This window comes from Prionailurus bengalensis, chromosome B1 (genome assembly GCF_016509475.1).
Source record: "Prionailurus bengalensis isolate Pbe53 chromosome B1, Fcat_Pben_1.1_paternal_pri, whole genome shotgun sequence".
In the NCBI taxonomy this organism is placed as follows: Eukaryota; Metazoa; Chordata; class Mammalia; order Carnivora; family Felidae; genus Prionailurus; species Prionailurus bengalensis.
In genome coordinates, this window is record NC_057344.1 from 202299811 (window position 1) to 202317105 (window position 17295).

At 54.3% G+C, this 17295-nt stretch overlaps 1 protein-coding gene across 1 annotated transcript; it reads right to left on the minus strand.

The window, feature by feature from the left end:
- Nucleotides 1-832: 832 nt before the first annotated feature.
- Nucleotides 833-10058, minus strand: GRPEL1 (GrpE like 1, mitochondrial). The gene is made up of 4 exons (XM_043573041.1): nt 9776-10058; nt 6843-7005; nt 5504-5585; nt 833-2488 (listed from the first exon to the last, which is right to left on the minus strand). The coding sequence occupies exons 1-4, from the start codon at nt 9835-9837 to the stop codon at nt 2142-2144; spliced, it is 654 nt and encodes a 217-aa protein (XP_043428976.1). The 5' UTR covers nt 9838-10058; the 3' UTR covers nt 833-2141.
- Nucleotides 10059-17295: the final 7237 nt, after the last annotated feature.

Consider the following 17295-nt stretch of genomic DNA (forward strand, 5'->3'; position numbering starts at 1 on the left):
CCTGAAAAATTAGCCCCCATAATCCCATGGAATTGGTTTTCAAAATTTAAACAGACTTTGAGCCAAGAAAGTTAAGATAATCCAGTTATTCAAAAGAATGTTTTCCGGATGGCCGACATCCCAGGAATGTGTAAAACCCCGAACTCTACAATTTTTATCACCTTTTACATATTCACAAGTTGGGAACAAAGTGGTGTCGGTGCTCCTCAAGCTGCAGGTGTGAGACAGCTTACGGAGTCAGGATGGGGACAGCGCGGGACAGGCTTTAGCTCAGCACTTGGGTCAGACCAGTTTTCCCTCCAAAGTGTTAACTTTGCTTTGTTAGGCGGCCCTCTTTCCCTGAAGGTGGCGGTTCACCCATGAGGTGCGTCCAGCCCGGAGCCAGGCCGCGAAGGCTCCTCGTGAGCAGACTGTGCCGGCTCGATGGTCTGCACTGAACGCGTCCAGCCTGCAGTTCCGCAAACCCCAGGAGAATGCAGTTACCGATCTGATTTCCAGTGTAAACAGGCATGTAATTAAATGTGTCCCCACTGGTGGCGACACTGTGGTGAGACGCAGTCCAGCCGTCCACCTCTCGGCCTCAGCTCTCGGCAGCGGCAGCTCCAGTCGACAAGGGAGGGGGCTGCACCCGTTTGTAGAAATTCGTCTGAGAGTCACTTATGCCGCTTTGGTTTTACAGAGGAGTTCCAGGAAGGTGACCCGAGAGATTCCCAGCTACACAAAGGGCAGAGCTGTGACCCCAGCTGGGTTTTCTCAGTGCACTACACTGACTGCAGTTCTGGGGCAAGTTTTTGACCAAGTAATTTAAGAGTGCTTAAAGGAAAAGAGAATGTTTTGAAGTGGTATAAATTAAAATTTTAATTATGGGAATATTACCTACATCTTTCAAAATTACAAGCAAAATAAATTGCCCCACCTTTATATGCAGTAAATGAATTTAACAGTGTTGACCTTGACGCCTACAAATAGCTCCTGGAAGCAAAGGCAGTGGAAGGTTGGATTCTCTCTGGTTTGTAACGTCGCTCGCTCCACTTTTCCCTCCATGTGAATGAGGGACGGAGGGGAGGCGTTCTGCTGCAGCTCCTGTGTGTGTGCAGTCCCCTTCCTGCCCCCCTTCCCAGGTCTGTGGGTGGAGACATCTGCCCCCAGCAGAGGCCCAGTTACATGCCAGCCTGTGGCTGCACCAGAGGGAAGCTGACCTGTGTGCGGACGTGGGCCAAGTACACGGCCTTGGGATTTGAGCAGAGAATGGGAAGACTAAGTCACACTTCGTAGGTGGATCCCCTCCACCAAAGTACACAAAACAGTTATCAGAAAGTAGGAAAATAAAACATATTAGGGCTTTAATCCTCTTAAATAAAATTTAAAAATCAAACATTAACATTTCAAATATACCAAGCGTGCAGCGGTCAGATTCTGAGAAAGTCCACCTTCCTAGGGAAAATAACCTCCAGGCCATCAGTAACTAGCTAATACAGATCTGGACATTTCTACAAATAGATGAAAGAAACAGGGCAAAAGTGACCGATTTTGTCAAATTCAGTTACCGGCAAAATAAGGTGGTGAGGGCTGTTCAGGTGCTCGTGCTCACTTCCCGTCTCCGGAGAAAAGCCGGAGGCCGCTCACGGCAGCTAGACGGTAACCAACTATAAACGAACCCACGGACTCCAGCAAGGGCATCGTGGAACTGTTCCGAGCAGGAACGTGCCTAAACCCTCGCCTTCCCTTCACTGGATGGAGGCAGCGGGCCGAGCACAGGGGACAGCGTGCGCCACAGGGCAGCCGGGTGGCCAGCGTGGTTCCTGAAGACACGCACTTGGCTTACGACACGTGGACATCGCCAGGCCGCGAGCAGATCGAGCTCGTGTCACCCGTGACACTAGGCTCCAGTAGCGTCCCGCCGGCCTGTTCCGTAAGCATGTGGGGCTATTAAAGGTGTATTAAAAAATCAATGAACAGACTCCCGAATTAGAGGTCATTCACACATCTGTGCAACCGGCTGAATTCTGTGTTTAGCCGCCGGTTACTACAGTTTTCCAACAAGATTTGGGAAAGGGTCACAAGTAGAGAAGAGATGAGCCAACCTTTCAGGAGTTACAGCAAACGATCTCACAGGACCCAGGGCAGCCCTGCGGCGGCCGCTACGCCGCCTTCACCACCCCCACCAGGGCGGGCCGCAGGGTGCGCCCGTGTAGCTTGTAACCCACTTTGCTGACCAGCGCCACCGTGCCCGGCTCCTTCCCCTCCACCGGCGTGTGGAACAAGGCCTCGTGCTCATAGGGGTCAAACTTGGCCCCCACGGGGTCCAGCCGGAGCAGGCCGTGCTTCGTGAACACCTTCTGGATCTGGAGCTCCGTCATCACGAGGCCCTCGTACAGGTTCTTCAGGTGCGGGTTGTCGTCTTTAACCTCCTCCTTCGGGACACTCTGCGTCGCCTTCTCCAAGATGTCTGCGACCTCCAGCAGGTCCTTACAGAAGCCCTGGATGCCTAGATGAGGTGGAAAGACCTCGTCATCTGCATTCCCCGCCCACTGCTGCACAAGCTATTGAACGGTAGCCTTGCAAACCGTTCACCTGTCCTCGAATGTTCGTGGTATGTTTAGGGGAAAAAAAACCCCCACCCCACAAAAACCAAAAACCTTTTCTGGGTTCGGACCAGAGCTAACTGGGCACGAAGGCAAACAGCTAACGACATGCAGAACCGCACCCCACGCCGTGCTGCCCGGGCTGAGAAACCCCGCGCTCGCACACATCACCCGCGGACGTCACCGCTACTGCCCGCAAACCGCAGGCCGAGTGGGGCGGGGGCGGCCGCGCTGGGTCAAAGTCCCCCAGACGCACCCCGGGCCTTAACCTCACGTCACCTAACAGAAAAAACAACACAGGAGAAAAGGCACGCAAAATCCAAGGCGGTGTATCCCAGCGGGCGGTGTGCGGTTTCAGGACAACGTGTCAGATGCTGAGCGAAGCTGGGGGTGAGCGGAGCGCTCAAGCGGGGACCTCCCTCCCCCACGGCTCTGACGGGGCACGACGCGGCATCCGGTGCCTGGCTCTGCAGGAGGCAACCCCTGCGTCTGACTTCCTCTCACTTTCCCTCCTGCTTTAAAATGGAATTTAGGGGCGCCTGGGGGGCTCAGTCGGTTAGGCGTCCTGACTCTTGATTTCAGCTCAGGTCTCGGTCTCACGGTTTGTGAGACTGAGCGCCGCATCGGGGCTGTGCCGACAGTCAAGAGCCTGCTTAGAATCCTCTCTCTCCCTTGCTCTCTGCCCCTCCCACGCCCTCGTGTACACATTCGCTCTCAAACTCTTAATAAACAAGTAAAATGGAATTTAAAAATTCCTACCTAATAAAAACACGTGCGTCTATCGTGGATTAAGCTTGTGCCAGTTCTTGGGGAACTGCCTGCCCTCACGGACTGGACGGTCTGAGAGACCGGCACCAGGTAATCCCACAGGCGACAAGTACGATTACAGACCACACCCCCAGAAGGAGCGTTCCAGGGCGCTGAGCAAAGATCCTACTAAGGGGCTACATTTAGACTGGAGAGTCAGGGGAGAGGTCTGTGAGCCAAGGCCTGAAGTTATCCAAACATCTGAGGACTGAAGAGCGGCCACTCTACAGGGAAGAGGCGGGCCCAGAGTAGAGGAAGGTTCCAGATGGGTTAGCAGAACGGGTGGACATGTGTCCCAGCTGCACAGGCCCGCTTCGGTCTCAGCTGCAGACCACCCCAGTAAGGCAAACATCTCAAAAAAGAGAATCAAATGAATGTTGTGGTTTCTCAGAGCAAATCAAATTATGTTTATGCTGTAATCTATAAGTGTAAGATAGCATTATGTATAAAAAAACAGCATACCTTAAATAATATTTTTTCCCCAAAACCGCTAACCATCATTTGAGCTTTTGGCGGGTTGTAACCATAGACCGTAACAAACATAACAATAAAAAGGTGGTGGGGCCCCTGGGTGGCGCAGTCGGTTAAGCGTCCGACTTCAGCCAGGTCACGATCTCGCGGTCCGTGAGTTCGAGCCCCGCGTCGGGCTCTGGGCTGATGGCTCAGAGCCTGGAGCCTGTTTCCGACTCTGTGTCTCCCTCTCTCTCTGCCCCTCCCCCGTTTATGCTCTGTCTCTCTCTGTCCCAAAAATAAATAAACGTTGAAAAAAAAAAAATTAAAAAAAAAAAAAGGTGGAAACGTCGTGAGAATTACCAAAATGTGGCACAGAGACATGAAGTGGGCAGATGCTGTTGGAAAAACGACTTGCTCAACATAGGGCTGCCACAAACCTTCAATCTGTAAAAAACTGCATTATCTGCGAGGCGTAGTAAAGTGAGGTATGCCTGTGTTTTAAAATCCCTTTGGCTCAGACCAGGGCGCAGGCGGCAGAGGGAAGTGGACGGATGAGAGACCAGCCGTTCACCACTCATGGGACGGGACGCGCGTGGGGACAAGGGACAGGAAAGGGTAACTTCAGATTACTGATCTAAATAAGCACTAGGATGGATAACCGAATCATCTACTAAAATGAGAAAGAAAAGCACAGATAGAGGGAAAATCGAAATACCTGTGAGACATCCAGGTAAAGACGGGGAGCACACACAGGACACACAGGAGTAGAACTCAGAAGAAATGTCCGAGCCACAAAGAACCTGTGCGTGATGCCTTTCAGACCCACTGGAGGGCGAGTGTCCTGGGGAGCACGACGACAGGAGGGGAGGCCTAGCCCCAATCCCTGAAGGACCCAGGCATTTGAAGGCCAGGCAGATAAGAAGTCAACGAACGGCATTACCACCAAAAGGAATGAAAAATACTCTGAGAAGAGATCTGCTATCTGTTCGGTGTGGCAGCACGAGATCTGGATCTTGGTGTCCACTTGACCGTGTACCTACAGTGTGTCCCTGGGCAAAGTATTTAATGTCTCACTGTGAGCCCGAGGTGGTTCTAGAACGTGGGAGAATGATGCCTGCCTGCCGGTTCCGTAAAAAGAGTTCAGCGAGTACTCAAATTGCAGCCTTCTGTTCAACGGACACCACCACCGTTTACTGGCTCCGTGACGCGTGGAGAGTCATTTAAGCCTCAATGACCTCGAGTGGAAAATGGGAAGGACAGTAACACGAGTATGTAAATGCTGACAGTGCAGACAGCTTAGATCTTTCTAATGGGTTACTGCTGAAGTAGCTAAAGAAAGATCATCAGGGAGGCCGACCTGCTGGAATTATCTGCAGGCTCAGACAACCTCAGGCTAACCAAGGTCTGCACGCAGTAGGGCAGTGAGCACACTCCTTACTGGAGGGATTACACCTAGAATTCTAGCGCGAGTTACAACCGTGACTTTTGCTCCTTACAACTTTACTGCTGACCCATTTCAACTAGAGAGAATGCACCCAGCAGCCTCTCCACTGCCTCACCCTGGCGGATTCTGCTGTCTGATACCCACAGACGCACTCCGCCCACCTTCCCCACCTCACAGTTCTCTAGGATTGATATCATATGGTGTTTAAAGTTACCATATAATTTTGCCTCTTCCACCAATTTTTGGCTCCTCTGCCGCAAATTCTCAGTATCTGCCAAAGCTCGCTTATATTTTTCCTAAAAAAAGAAAAAAACAGGAAATTTACATGAATGAATCATGGAACAAATTCACGAGAGCAAATCTGACATTAGCAAATTCCAAGTCAAAACACAGATAACATTTATCACGTTTGGGATTTTAGACCACAGGCAGTGCAGCTTAATACGCAGAAGTAAGTTACACCTGTGTCCTTATTTTCAACGCGTGGAGAGGAAAATGTCAAGGTGCCTCGCGTTTATACTGCCCCCGTGTGCACAGCTGGGAAAGGGCGAGGAAAAACATCTACTTTCTCGTGGCTCTGATGGTTTCATCACCCAACAGGGAAGGACCACTCACTTCCTCGGCACAATTTCCAACCTCAGGGGATCCTAGAAGGCTGGTTGGGGCTGACGCACCCGGTTTCCACACCTGGAGGGGTTGAGGAGAACCACAGCCCACCGAGGAGATAAAACCCCATCTGCGAACCTTCGATACTTTGAACGTTGCCCAGACGTGGCTCCATCCCAACATTTGCTGGGTAGCGATCACTGAACAATGGCGCCCTGTTCGTTTCTCCAATTTCGCCGTCATGGCGCTCATCTACTGAGCGCTCCTGCCTTAACGTGGGCTCAGTCACTCCGGGGCCTCTACCCTCACCTGTCTTCCGTCTGCAGGCGGTTCTAGTGCCGTGGTTAAGAAGCCGGCTCTGGAGGCTCAAACCTTGGCTCTGCCACTCTGTAGCTAAGCGACCTGGGGAACTTCACCTAACCTTTCTTGGCCTCAGTTTCCCCATCTGTAACCAGGGATCTAACGGTTGGCTCACAGGGTGTTGTGAGGATTAATATACACAAGGTGGTAAGAACAGAGCCAGTATATAGTGTTTGATATTATCATCTGCAAATCCTTAAAGGTCCAGATTTGTGCCACCTATGCCTCTTCATGTGAAGTAACCATCAGTCCTTCTAACTAGTTCATGAAACTCCCTGCCTCCCTGGAAGAGCGCAACCACCACACCTCTGGCCCCGACCCTGGTCTTCCCCTAAGACCCAGCTCAAGTGCCAAAGTGAGTGTTCCTCACCTGTAAAGACCATCTCAAGTCTTAATTCAGTATAACCTATGCGGCGCGTGAAGATGATTCTCATGCCAGAACCAGAGCCACACAGGATTTGGGTTCTAGTCCCTTCTTCAGCAAGAAGCTGCTATAGGTCCCAACGGGCGAATGACCAAACTTATCCAAAGAACCTCGCCTGCAGTCCAACAGACCACACTCCCCACAAGAGCCTGTGCCACCTTACCACGGTCTCCTTCAGCTGCTCTTCTAGCTTGGCCTTCTCGTCCAGGAGTATCTTCTCTGTAGAGGGAGTATCTGTCTTCTGTTCGTTTTGACCCACGTCCTCTTCCAGGTTCTGGCCACTGTTCTTCTGTTTCATAGCCGTGCACAACAGCCGAGGAGAGGATCTAAGATAAGTCCACAACGCTATGAATTAAGACTGTGGGTTTTCTGCTTAAAAGTCAGATGTGTGAGGGGCAACTGGATGGTTTAGTTGGTTAAGTGCCAACTCTGGATTTCGGCTCAGGTCATGATCTCACTGTTCGTGAAATCGAGCTCTGCATCGGGCTCTGCGCTCAGAGTGCAAAGCCTGCTTGGGATTCTCCCTCTCCACTCTGCCCTCACTTGCTTGCACATGTGCACACACACCCTCTCTCAAAATAGAAACGTTTAGGGGCGCCTGGGTGGCGCAGTCGGTTAAGCGTCCGACTTCCGCCAGGTCACGATCTCGCGGTCTGTGAGTTCGAGCCCCGCGTCAGGCTCTGGGCTGATGGCTCAGAGCCTGGAGCCTGTTTCCGATTCTGTGTCTCCCTCTCTCTCTGCCCCTCCCCCGTTCATGCTCTGTCTCTCTCTGTCCCAAAAATAAATAAACGTTAAAAAAAAAAAAAAAAAATTTAAAAAAAAAATAGAAACGTTTAAAAAAGGTATCTACAGACAAGGTACTATAATTTTGGGTTTAAACATGATAAAAGAACCATGTGCTCCGGAAGGCTCAGAGTAGAATGTTTCTATCTTTGGGGAGATGGAAGACCGTGAAAGGCTTTGTGCAGAGGGGCTCTAAAGGACAGATAAGAGTTACGCATAAGGAGTCTGGATTGGAGGTAGGGAAGCGCAGGGATATACAGGGGGAAACAAAGAGCTCTGAAACGAACACTGGAAGTGACTTTAGATCGTATCCAATCTCACCCCCACAGGAAAAAGGTTAAGTCACAAGCCCAAGGTCACGAAGTTTTTAATGAATGACAGAATGGTCTTAAAACTCCGATTTCTTCCCAAATTTTGCAACACAGATTTCTCTTAAGAGCTGCTCTTAATTGTGCCGCAGTTCAGTCTGAAAATAAACTCTAGTCAGTTTTCTTCCCAGATTAACTGCCTCGATGAACCGGAGAGTTGTCAGTACGCAGAACACACGTACAAGGTTTCCGGCAGCACAGCAACAGGCTGGGAAGAGAGCGCTCGTCAGAGGGGACATCGCTGGATAAGCTGGCGCTTCCACAACATGGACTCCTCCGCAGCCACCAAAAACAACGTCCGGCTCTCTTCTCTGGGACACGCTACAGCTGTACTGTGCGGTAACAGATGCAACGTTGAGAAACTGGGAAACGTGACGCCCTTTCTAAGGACGAACCGGAAATCCTGTGTATATACGCTGTGTCTCAGGCCCGGAGAAGAATGGAAGGACCCACGGTGACTAGGGGGAGGACCGCACTAGCCTTTCTTTCGTGTTTTATTTTTGTGATTTAAAACAGCTCAGAACCTAATCGCTCAGTGTGCCGTGGTGAGGCCGGTCTGATTTTTCCGTGGTGCTGATTCCTGGGTGGGAAAGTCACAGTCATTCTGCAGTTCCGCTCTGCTCCGCGGTCCCGACTCCTGTGGCTCAGCCCACACAGGGTCGGGGAGCAGCGTGGCAGGGGAACGACAGGGACGAGCCCGTGCCCATCCGGTTCTCCAGAGAGCGAGACCGAGCCTCATGGAGCTTAGTTGCTCTTAGAGCCATGACGGCTACTCAGCTCTCACCCCCACCCCCACGTGAGCCTCTTTCCACAAAAGTAGTTCAAGGACAGCAATTAATTCTACCTTGCTGATCGCTTTCCTGGCCATGAATTTGGATACGAAACCACAAACTACTTGAGCAAAAAAAAAAAAAAGAAAAAGAAAAAGAAATGCCTTTTTACTCAGGTAATCCAGGCGGGTCCCCGCTCTCTGTTCCCCTGTTTTGTTTTACATAATTTATCAGGCTGGCAATCACACCTTCATCCCCTTTCCTTGTAGGTAATCTTCGCCCCACTCGCGGGGCTTCCCATCCACGTGCAAAAGCTCCTCCAAGGAAGAGCGCAGGTCCTGCTCTGCCCAGTCTCCACTTGGCCCAGAGCAGCTCCTCTGGCAAATGACTTGGTTCTGAGCAGTTCCTACAGCAAAGATGCTAACTACTTCCCAAACTGACTTATGAGGTAGGACTTTGAAGAAACAGCAGCTGCAGGATGAGAAGAAGAGAAAACAGGGCCCGCGGGGCGGCTCAGTCATGTCATCTCCCCACTCTTGATTTCCGCTCAGGTCATGATCTCACGGTTGGTCGGATCGAGCCCCGCCTCCGGCTCTGCAAGGATCCAGCTCGTGATTCTCTCTGCACCTCCCCCGCTCGCGCTCTCTCTCCAAGTAAATACACATAAAAGTAATAATAACAATAATGAACTAGGCGAGCGCACCGACTCTTGAGGCCTTCCCTGCGGAGTCACTGCACTTGTCTGAATACATTCCTCGCTCCACGACGGAGCGGGCTTCGAGGCACTTCGGACCTGAGACTCCGGAAAAGGCCGAGGTGGAGAAGGAATTCGGGGCCGAGTGGAAAAAGCCCGGGAACCGCCACCAAACTCCCCGAGCGCCCCCGTGGGCCCGGCCTGGCGCTGCCCGGGCACGCACGCCCGATACTGCTAGCGACCCGGCCTCCGGCGCGGGGCCAGAGCCGGGGCCGCGAGTGCTGGGGATCGGCGCCGGAAGCCGGGCCGAGGCGAAGGCCCTGCGCGGCTGGTCCGCGCGCCGCGTCGGCGAACCGCGGGCCCAGCACGTCCAGCTCCCGGGCCAGAGGCGGGCAGGGCCGGCGGCGCGGTGCCGGCCCGAGTAGGAGCGGCACTGGGGACCACGCCCCTCCTCAGCCACCCGCAGCAGGGCGCCCCTTACCTAAGAGACAGTGCCAAAGCCGGGAGGCTACGCCGCGCCACCCTCACGCACCGAGCCGCCATGACTGCCGCCGCCGCCGCCGCCGTCACTGCGCACGCACCAGGCAGTCGTAAAGGCCGCTGGCCCGCCCCCTCGGAAGCCTGGCCACTCGCGTAGATTCTGTGCCTGATTCCCCGCCCAACTACTTCCCTGCAGCCAGTCCGTAACCGCTTCTCCCCTGATGGACATAAAATATTAACCAATAATTGTGGGTCATTGCTGAGCGCTCTCTCACGCTTCAGCTTCCCCTCTCGGTGGGCGGGGTCTTAGGCTTTACGGAGCCGCAGAAGGTGAGGAGGTGAAAGGTGAAGGGAACTGTGGGAGGAGACGCTCGCGGGCGGGGCGTGGTCCAGGGTAGAGCCAACGGGGAAAAGGCTTCGGGGGGCGGGGCTCCGGAAGTGCACTGCTCGAGCCCAAGAGACTCGCGACCCGCGAGCCCTTTTGTGCTTCCGCTGCCCTTCGTCCTGGGGGCGGGGGCGGGTGTAGCGCGGTGCGGGTCTCCGGAGTGTCAGGCGTTCGTTACGCGCGCGTCACCTGAGGGCCGGGGCGCAGTCTGTGCACCTGCGGGGGCGTGAGGGCCGCCGTAAACCCGCCGTTTGCGGACTCGTGGTGGGGATGGCGGGCAGGACCGGGGGCGGGCTGGCGGGCACTCTCAGTCCCGGACACCTGGTGGGGCGGGTGCCGGAACCTGGGAGGCGGATGTGACAGCGTTACCGTGTGGACGGTGGAGGACGGAGATACGCGTGTATGTTGCTTTTCTTTGCACCTTCGCTTTCCTCGGGACGAAACACAAATTATAACAATAAGAACAGCACCTAGGAATACCTTGGGGACTCCGCTAAAGCTCATATATCCGAACGTTGCCATTAGCCTGACAAAGGCCATTGGTGCTTTATCACATGCCCTGAAGTGGAGGTGCGGCTTTTCTTACACCCCTTGGCTGCTGTCCCTCCAGCGAGGGCCCCCCAGGAGCCCTGGCTCAGCTCCTGCTCCTGCACTCCTGGCCCGCAGTCCTGTCTGCCAAGAGGGGAGGCCGGAGCCTGCAGGCACCCGGTCAGTTGGAGGGCTGGCCCTGTGGTCTCCCAGGGGGTCCTCACACTTGTGAGGACCAAGCCTCTATTCTTTGCTCTGCCCGCGTTAGAAGCATTGGTAATGCTGAATGAATGTGTGCGCTGTGCCCGAGCCTGTGACACCTGCAGGGAGAGGCAAACAGCCAAATTCAGAATGTGTGCTGTTCTATGGAAAAAGGACCCAGTTTATTAATTAATTAAAGGGCTGGAGGGGGAAAAAGGAAGTAGGACTGTTGGGAATAAAAGCTTAAAAGCATAATTAAATGGATGTGTGGACCTTATTTGGATCATCCTAGAGCAAAGGAACTATACGTGTCTTTTTTATAGTTGGTTTGTTCTGAGCCTGGGTGGCTCAAGTCAGTTAAGCATCCGACTTTGGCCCAGGTCATGATTGCCTGTTTTGTGGGTTTGAGCCCCGTGTCAGGCTCTGTGCTGACAGCTCAGAGCCTGGAGCCTGCTTCCGATTCTGTGTCTCCCTCTCTCTGCCCCCTCCCCTGATTGCACTCTCTCTCTCTCTCTCAAAAATAAGTAAACATTAAAAAAAAATTTTTTTTTAAATAAAAAAGACCTGTGTGACACGAGGTGGGGGAGTTTGAGTATAAACAGTATCAGATGATAGTAAGGAGTTATTGACACTTTTGTTAGGGAGATGTGATGGCCCGATGGTTAGGTAAAAATGTCCCAATTGTTCGGAAATGCAAACAGAAGCATCTACAGTATATTGCCACAGTGTTTGGAATTTGCTTTATAAATACTCTTGTAAGGAAATCATGAGGATAGGAGAAACCCGGTGGCAAAATGTCGATAATGGTTAAAGCTGGGTGGTGAACACCGTCAGAGTTATGACTATTTTGTGTATTTGAGATTTCCTGTGATAAAATGTAAAATGGTCATGTGATATTTCTCACTGGCTGTGACATTGGGCAAGCCACTTACTTGGTCTTGGCCTTGATCCTTGATCTGCTCACCTATAAAACTGGGATCGTATCATTTATTGTGAAGTTTCAAAGAGATACAAATATTCATTTCCTAACTTTTTCAAACTCAGAAGAAATCAAATGGGCATCCGAAATAGCTTGTAGCGCGGCATGCGGGCAACCAGCAGAGAGTTATAGCCACTGTGTCCCGAGAAAGAGACAAGCACGGGTTGTCGCGGGGGGGCGATGCCCCACCGGAGACCCGACCACCAGTTGGTCAAGGCCTGCCAGGAAGCCATGCCCTCTCCATCTGTATCCTGCCCCTTGGAATTTCCCTGAACAGCAGTCTGTCTGTGCTGCCACCTCGTGGCCACATTGGGAACTGCTCCAAAGGGAGCTTGGGTCAAGCCTGGGAAGATGTCAGTTGGCCACTGCTCTTGAGATCCTGCTGAGGTAGTTCCCCCAGATCTTCAGTGCAAGTCCTCTCCATGGAGACGAAGCTGCTTGTATGGGAAGACTCTTGGGTCAGCTTGCAAAACACACTTTTAGCGAAGGTCATGGGTGCCCCGGACAGCGATGCGGAAAAAGCAAGCCATACCGCGGGCGTGGCGCCCCCAACAAAGATGGGATGAGGGTTAAGAAGGCGACCTCGGGAGAAGGTCTGGCAGATGGCCCAGTAGCGTGTGGGCCATGGGTGTGATCCTCATAATAGTCGAGCGCCCGTGGGTGCCAGGCTCTGGGCAGATGTTCTTTTGGGTCAGCACACAATATGGTGAGGAGGACACGGAGCCCAGTCAGGTTAGGTGACCCGTTCAAGGTCACAGAGGCGGGAAAAGGCAGAGCTTTTGCATCGTTTTCTCAACTTCGATATGACTGTCAGAGGCGAAGCCAGACCCGCATCCATGTTGGCTGCCACAAGCTGCATTGTTTTTGTTATTATTATTATCATTCTCATTTTATTATTGTCCCTGAGCAGGGACACGGATTTTCATCCTTTTATCCAACTCTGAAATGAGCCAATAAAAAAAAAATATGGTAATGGTGTGGTAGGCCGAATTCTAAAGATGGGCCCAAGATCCCCACCCTACGGTTATCCAATCCGACACGAATCTAGATGCTTCTCTGAAGGCACTTGGCAGGTGTCATGGAAGGCCCGAGCCAGTCGGCCTTAATGGAGATTATCCGGCGGCCTTGGCCTCGGTGAGGCCTTCACAAGTGGAGAGTTTGCCCCAGCAGGCAACGTCACAGAGCTTTTCAAAGCATGAGAATGGGTCGGGTGGCTGCTTTGGAGGTGGAGGGGACTGAGAGACAAGGCAAGGGTGTGGCCTCTAGGAGCAGAGGAGGGCCCTCCGCTGCTGGCCAGCAAGGAAATGAGGACCTCGGATCTGCTGTTCAAGGAGCCGCACTCCACCAGCAGCCTGAGGAGCCCCCCAAGAGCCCAGCCTGCCAGCACCTGTGGTTCCAAGGCCCAGAATGGGGACCCCAGCCCCGTGCACGGAGCCACAGCATAAGCCCGGGAGGTGGCCATACGTTTATTGTCTGGGCCTTCTTTGATCATGTTTTTTTAATGTTTGTTTTTTGAGAGAGAGAGAGAGAGCATGAGCAGGGGAGGGGCAGAGAGAGAGAGAGGGAGACACAGAATCCGAAGCAGGCTCTAGGCTGTTGGTCCTGTAGAGACAACTGCACCACGACGAAGGTTGGCGGGGCTGTGCCCGAGAAGTCCTGTGGTCTGTGGGGTCCCGGGAGGCGCCTAACCCCCATAGGGCTTGTCCAGGAAGGCTTCCTGGAGGGGGCGGTGCCAGAGCCAAATCTTCAAGGATGAGTGACGCGCCCAAGCAAAAGGAATGGGGGTTCCCCCCACAGCACAAGCACTGACGCAGGGGTGGGGAGGGAGAGGGTGGAGAAGAGGGCCGTGTGGAGAGACGGGGCCGGCTGGGGAACGAACCCACCCAAAGGGGCTGGCCCTGCACACCCCGGGGACTCTGTAGAGGAGGTTTAGGGGGGAGGTTTCTCCCTCATAAATGTCTCTTCTAACTGTCGCACCCATGGACCGTCGGTGGCCCGAAGGCAGGGGCAGGCCGTCCTCCACCGCCAGTACCCACGGCAGCACCGGGCACAGAGCCGACAAGGTCACACGTCTGCTGAGTGGGTGTCGGCACCGATTCAGGGCCTTCCCGGGAGGGGCTGATTCCCAGACGCTCACAGCCTCTGTGCACAGAGACCGCTGGGCCCGGAGGCCCGAGGGCAGGCGGGGCAGAGAGACACAGGTGCCGGAAGCCGGGAGTCAGGCCGGCACCAGGGTCACGGCCAGAGGCCCCAGGACTTCCAGCTGGAGCCCTCTGCTCGGCGCCCGACGCGGGCTTGAACCCATGAACTGCGAGATCATGACCTGAGCCCAAGTCGGACAACGGGGCCACCCAGGCGCCCCATCTTTGATCATGTTTTGGATCTCAGCACACAGGATGGATTAACCATACACCTCGTTCCCTTTTTCATCATTGTGGCTCATTCTTGACCCACTTTTGTTTGTTCCTTTGTTTTGGTGGCTGAACCCTCCGCCCAGAGGAAGCCGGGGTTCCCAGGCCCGAGACGTGCCTGGATGAGGTACCTGAGGTCTGGCAGCAAGTTTCACTGCCCCTTGTCCCTAGCACACTGGCTCCAAGCAGAAAGGATGTGCTTGGCAAGAACACGCCACCAGAAGGGGCCACAGCCGTTGAAGCTGAAATAACTTTCTGCAAAAAGAACCCCGTCATTTGCACGGGAAACAAGTGAATGTGCCATTAACTCACAGCATTTCCCTGAGAACATTGTAAAGATACCTGCAGCTTTCAGACCTCGTGGGGCTCAGGTGGCCGCCTGGGTGGCCTTCTTTACTCCCGCAGAGGTAGGCAGAGGGTGGCCTTGGCTTGCCCAAAGGACAGGAAAAGAGGGAGGAGGCGGTGAGCCCCTCGAATCCCGAAGAGAGCTCCTTACAGAGCCTGTGGACGTGAGAGAGAATTTCAATCTAAGGCTGATTAAATTGTTCACCACAAGCCCACTGCGTTTCAAACCCTCCTGTGTGTTGGTCAAATCCATCAGTGGCCAGAAAAAAGAACCATGAAAAGCTCTGTGGGTGAGGATTGGCAGGAGGGACGGTTCCTCATTAGAAAAATAATAGAGCTTATTATAGAGGCATTGGAAGATGCAAACCATGGGGTAGTCAGGCAACATCAGCCTTCCCCCACCTTCTGCGTCTCTCTCTCTCTCTCTCTCTCTCTCTCTCTCTCTCGCGCGCGCGCGCGCGCGCGTCCCCAGTAGGAAGCCGAGTCCCTGTGCTGTCCGGCTCCCCCCGACTCTGCCCTTGGATTGATCACAAGCCCAGAACTGGAGCCAGAGGCATCTTGGGGTGATGGCTGTGACCCTGCGGGGCCACAGTGAACAGGGGTGAAGTGGGTCTCTCCCCTGAATAATGAGGCTAAGGACTCTCGTGGTATTGGGAGAAGCACGCGGCTCGGCTGCACATCCCCCAGATGATCTGTGGCGGTGACAGTGGCCGCGGCTGCCACCAGCAACAGTGTTCAGGGGACGGGTGACGTGATGGTGATGGGTGATGCGTGCGGTGCCTTCCCACCGGCAGTGCTGAAGAGCCGCGGGGCTCCCGGGGCTGTGTCTGAAGCTGGGTGCCGGGGAGCCTCCTGACCCTCTGTCCCTTCCCCCTGCCACTGGCAGCCTGGGCTGGCCGTCAGGACACAGCTGCGCTGGTGCGGGGCCCACACAGGACACTAACCCCTCCTGGATCAGCCAAACAGCAGTGGCCCAAACCGCAGACCTCAACTTCCCCGCCTGCGGAAGTCCAGGCGTGGGGAGCGCGCGGCTCCCATGGTGGCCCTGTGCGCCCAGGTTCTTGGGGGCCCAGACTCCTTCCCCCTGCGGCTCTGCCCTCGCCACCGTGTGGCCCTGTCCTCACCATTGGGGTGGAGCAAAGGCCATCATCACTGCAGCATCCCAAAGGGCAGACCCGCGGAGTTGGGGGAGGGGAAAGGCCACACCGCAGCAATTTCTTACGGACCGTTCTGCGTGGGGGTGGGTGGAGGGGGAGGTTTGCAAGCTGGGATGCTGGGTCACTGCGTGCAGCCTGTGACCTTGCTCCTTCCCGCTGTTCCACCCCGGCCTCGCCCCTGCACCTCCCCTGTCCACCCTGGTGTGGATCTATGTCTCTCGTCCGTCTTGTTTTCTAGTGGGCCTTACGCTGGAGTGTAAGCTCCGTGGGGGCGGCCCTGGGTCTGTTTTACCCACTGCTGATCTCGACGGCCCACGACAGCCCCTGGCGCTCAGTGCAGGCCCGGCTGAGCGGATGCGTGGTGAAGGCCTCTGGGAAGTCTGAGTAGGACAAGGCTCTTTGGTGACTAGATCAGAATGTCGTCCCTCTCCGTGGCAGGATTAAAATCATCACTGCTTCGCAGATTGGACGGTTTCCCCTTAGGTGTGGAAACTCAGGGGCGTTCCCCTTCCCCAAAGGGAGTTTCCGAAGCCGAAGATGTTCTTTTCAGAGACAAAGCCAGCACCCTAAGGCCACAGAAAAGCACATCGGAGCTTGGCCAGGGCCGCGACCCTAGGGAGAAGCCCATCCATGCCCCTGCCTGGCTTACCCGGCCTCCTGCCGGGCCTCAGCCCATCTTCCCCCACCGTGAGCTGCAAAGGGCATCTGAGAAGCCCCAGGTGGTGTTACAGATGGCCGGTGCGGGGCTCTGTTTCTGGAACAGGCGGCATCTGGGTATGAAGCAAACAACTTCAACCCAGAGCCTCTTTCTCAAAAATTGGGTTATGAAAACACGCGTAATGTTTTAAAGTGGTTTTCAAGGGTGATTCCCCGCTAGTGGTGGCGGTGATGGGTGGGGGAAGGGAACTTGTATTGGCCTGTTCCCTATTAGGACAGCGGCCATCGGATGCTGAGGATCTGCTCTGTGCCAGGGGCTCTTCCAGGGGGGGTCACATATCTTTCCTCGGCCACCGTGGTATTTCTCTATTGTTTTGTAATTGTTTTGCTTTTTTGTTTGTTTGTTTGTTTGAACTTCCTGGCATGTGTTTTGATTCCCTTCTTTGGACAGACTGGGCCCCCACCCACTCTTAGCCTGAGGGCTTGCCTGTGACCCAGGCCTTTGATAAGATCCCGTCCTTTGGCAAAAGTGATTGGTCCAAAGACAGGGCACGTGACCCAGGCAGGGCCAATCAGATTGTTCCCTGGACGTGCTTTATAGAAGCTAGGGGAAGTGGGTCTCCCCCTGCCAGGGTCCCCACACAGGGAGATGGGGGTCTGGCGCCCTGTGTCCCTGCCCACCATGCCCCAGAGACAAGCAGGGAGGGAGGTCTGAGGGTCTGAGTCCCTGTCCCAGAGCCTAAATCCTCACTCTGGAAGCCATTTCTTCACTCCTGAGGCACGTCAGCCCCCCTCTCGGCGTGAGGAACCAAGTACAGATGGGTTCCATTTGCTTCAGTTGCTCTGAGTTGGTCTTCT